General features: G+C 46.3%; 1 gene segment (V, D, J or C); it reads right to left on the bottom strand.

Moving 5' to 3' along the window:
• Positions 1-769: 769 nt before the first annotated feature.
• On the bottom strand, positions 770-1,717 carry LOC133105017 (immunoglobulin kappa variable 3-15-like). The segment is given in 2 exon segments: positions 770-1,110; positions 1,669-1,717. Coding segments are annotated over 2 exon segments (390 nt in total).
• Between the last annotated feature and the right edge of the window lie 2,199 nt (positions 1,718-3,916).

A 3,916-nucleotide genomic window follows, 5' to 3' on the forward strand; every position in this document is an offset into this window, starting at 1 on the left:
TAGAGGATGAGAGTTCACATGGAGGAAAACTGAGGCTCCAGGCAAACAGCCGGCACTGACCACCAGACATGCGAGCAGGCCATCCAGTGGCATGACAACGGTGGCTAGGTGAGTGGGAGTGGTCCTTCCTGCGGGGAGGAGAATTGTTCAGAATTTTCTGTGCACAGTGATAATAAAAAGTAGCATTATTATTAATTTAAAATTCTCTATAGTCAATTCACTCTTTAGAGCCTGCACCTGAGGTGCAGGTCGCTCACCAACCTCCACTTCCCTTACATGTGCCTAAGAGAAAAACCAAGACTCCCCACTCATCAACCAGAACCAATAGGCAGACTTGTGGCTGAGAACAGCTTGGACCTTTCAGCCCAGGTGACCTTCAACTGACTGCAGCAGCATGGGTGAGCCCCTGGCAAAGCAGCAGAGAAAGCACCCAGCCAGCCCACAGAATCATGAGAAATAATAAATTGTTGCTTTTTAAAGCTGTGATTTGGGGGTGTTCTTTTACGCTGCAGTTGATAATGGAAATAACAACAACAAAAAAATCAATTTAAAGCTTCTGTCTGGATCACAGCTTGGCTCTAATCTCCTCCACCTTTTCCCCTATGTAGATCCAGTTTAAATGTGAGGTAATACCTCTTCAGCCTGCCCCTGCTTCACCCAGCATGGAAACTTAGACTCTGAGAATATGGGCATCTAAAATATGGACATTTTACATCTCACATTGTGGCTTCTTGCAGGAAGCAGGTGTCTTTTCACCAAGTGGGCATCATTAGACCAGAGAGGATATTTTTATTTGAGGGCCTGTCACTGTGAGAGGCGGGCTGATGTGCTGCTGACAGTAATACACCCCAACATCTTCAGCTTGTACTCCATGGATGGCGAGGGAGAAGTCAAAGCCAGAGCCACTTCCTTGGAACCTGGACGGGGTTCCTGAGGCCCGGGCAGAAGCTCCAAAGATGAGCAGCCTGGGAGCCTCCTTGGGTTTCTGTTGGTACCAGGCCATGGAAGTACCTACCTCCATGCTGCTTTTACATGTTATGGAGACAAAGCTTCCTCGAGATGCTGCCAGGGTCTCTGGAGACTGGGTCAGTGTGATCTGTCCCAAGCAGCCTGTAAGGACACCCCACCAAGGCAACACAAAGTATTACTTTTCTCAAAGGCTCAGAGAAAACATTTTCTTTAGAAGAACCATGCTCCTTAGGACAACCATGTCATGCTTAAACATGACCAAAAATTAAGTGCCCCTGGGCAACTCTACCTTTGCCTGTGACCAAGAATCCACATCAAAATGGCTATTGATATGTCCTCAGGACAAGGGCAAGCTGTGAAAGGTGACAGAACATGGGACAGTCCCATCCTGGGGGCCTGAGGGATGAGTCCATTCATTCTGGTCTAAATGGGTCCCTGGTGCACCTCTAAGGAGAGGGTGGACATGGGGTGGGGGCATGGACAGAGGGCTCCATCGTCCTCAGGGGAAGAGGACAGAGTCAAGGTTCTTTGTGCCTCTGCCTCATTGTCAGCCTTGGACTCTGCCTTGGATGCTAATAAGAGTTAAGTCAAAACAACTCTACATATTGCATTGTAATTTCTAAAGACCCTATGAGCACCTGATCTCTTTGTCAAGGGCTAAAGTTCTAGCTCAGAATCTGCAGTGGGAAACATGCTTACCCTGAAAACCCATCACCAGGATACAAAGGAGCTGGGTCTGGGAGCTCATCTTGGAGTGTCCCTGGAATCCGTTGCTTCTGTACCAAAGGGCAGGAGATAGTACTGCTTTGGAATTGAGGCTGAGCCCTGGGACTAAATAAACACTGGCTTCCTTGGAGTTGATTTGCAAGTCTGATGGCCTGACCAGAGCTCTTCTCTAGAGCCCTCTAAGGGCAGCAGGCTTACTGCACCTACAGCTGGCGGAGGACTTGGAGGTGAGGGAGGTGCCTCTGGTCCCAAAGACTCTTAGGCTGGACTGAGCGGTACCAGTGAGGCTGCCCCCTTCAGAGGCTCCTCTCCAGAGGCTGGGACAGAGGTCACTCCAGAGCCAGCCAGATGCCTGCAGAGTGGTCACTCAAGGGTCTATTCTTACAGAGATGGCGGCTTGTTTTACTTTCCGCTCTAACCAGTTTCCAAATTTACCCTTGATTGAAGACCAAACCAGCCAATCAGATATCACAGGAAAGCCAAGTCAGCCAGCCTTCATCACAGAGAATGTATTTCCAAATATACACAACCACTACCAACAAAGACTGGCAATTAAAGTTAAGTTGTTGCTGAAGGAAAAAGTTAATATGGGAAGCCACATACTGACAGAGAGAATATGGGTACATGTTGCTGACCTAACAATGCAGTAGCCTGTCCAGCGCACGTCTCCAGAGAAAGGATGAGGGTCTGCTGCCCTCAGAGACCACAGTGGGACCCTTGGGTTCTTTCCTGTGTGTTGTAAGTTGGGGAGTCTCAGGGTCTCAGATCAGGTCCTCTGTACCATTTTCAGGTCTTTGGGACAAGTTTGTAGCTCTGGGGTTCCCATGGACAAGACTGAGTGATTATTATGGGAGTGAGTTTTGTGAGGACCTCCTGGGATGTCAGGAATCTCCTTTAGTCTTCTGGCACCTTCATGGAGTATGCCTGTCTGTCTGGTTTAGTCTGGTCCCCTTCTTTCTTTCTGTGGGTCTATCTGTCTGTGGGAACCTTCCTTAGGAGGACCCTGTCAGTTACCATAAGGGGTGAACTGAACACAGCAGGGAAATGAGGTGGTAGGCAGTTCCCCAGGGACAGGACACAGTCCTGTGGTTACTCTGACTGTTTTGACTTTAGAACTACATGTTCCCAGAGAACATGAGACCTGGGCAAACAAGCAGGTGGACAATCCCATTACTGTGGCATGTAGAATCCTCAGGAATTTAAGAAAGCATTTTGAACTGGAATATTCTTTCCTCCCTGTAGGTAGGGACTTTTGCTGATTCTACAAAAGCATCTTTAATGACCAAAGAAAGGAATCAGCAGGTTGAGATTGATTTTAATGGAAAAAATGAACCTGGGGTCTGAGAGTGGGAGGAGTTCTGTGTGGCCCTGTGTGGTCATGGAGGTGACAGCTCATTGATGTCACCCTGACCTCCAAGGAATAGTCCATGTGAGTGCCAGAGCCTTGGAGCAGAGAGAGCCAGCATCAAGCTGCAGACAGATTCAGTAGCCTTCTCTGCGGCAGACCTGCTAGTGGTCAGCAGAAAATCAGCTCCATACCCAACCTGGGTGATCCTGCTGGGGCAGGACCAGGACCTGAGTGTTGTGTTATGTGTGATGGAAGCAACCTCACTGCTCTGCAGGAAAATGGGACGAGCTCTGTGGGAGACAGGAGCAGAGGACACAGTCTGGGTTTGCACAAGTATATGTGGCCTGGTGAAAACTCCTCATTGATCATCCCTTTCCTACAAGTTTAACTGTTTTAGATGCCACATATAAGTGATATCATACAGTACTTGTCTTTCTCTTTTTGACTTACCTCATTGAGCATAATGGGTTCAAGGTCCATCCATGTTGTTGCAAATGGCAGGTTTTCCTCCTTTCACACCTCCTTTTATATATTATATATATAATATATAAACTGGAATATATCATATATAATATATATAAAATGGAATATATATATAAATATATATATATATATTATATATATATATATATATATATAATATATATATATATATATATATATATATATATATATACTGCATTTTTTAATTAAAAATTTTCCCTTCCTTGAATCCCACCCCTCGCCATGGTCATTGCCCATGTGAGAGATGGCATGCCCACTGGAAACACAGATTCTCAACCATTTAAATTTTGGAACTCCTCAGCATCCAAAGTTGAGTCAGCCTTTCCCTAAAGTAGGTCATAGTCTAGAAAACAGAGACATGAGAAAAAG

The sequence above is a fragment of the Eubalaena glacialis genome, chromosome 14 (assembly GCF_028564815.1).
Source record: "Eubalaena glacialis isolate mEubGla1 chromosome 14, mEubGla1.1.hap2.+ XY, whole genome shotgun sequence".
Classification (NCBI taxonomy): domain Eukaryota; kingdom Metazoa; phylum Chordata; class Mammalia; order Artiodactyla; family Balaenidae; genus Eubalaena; species Eubalaena glacialis.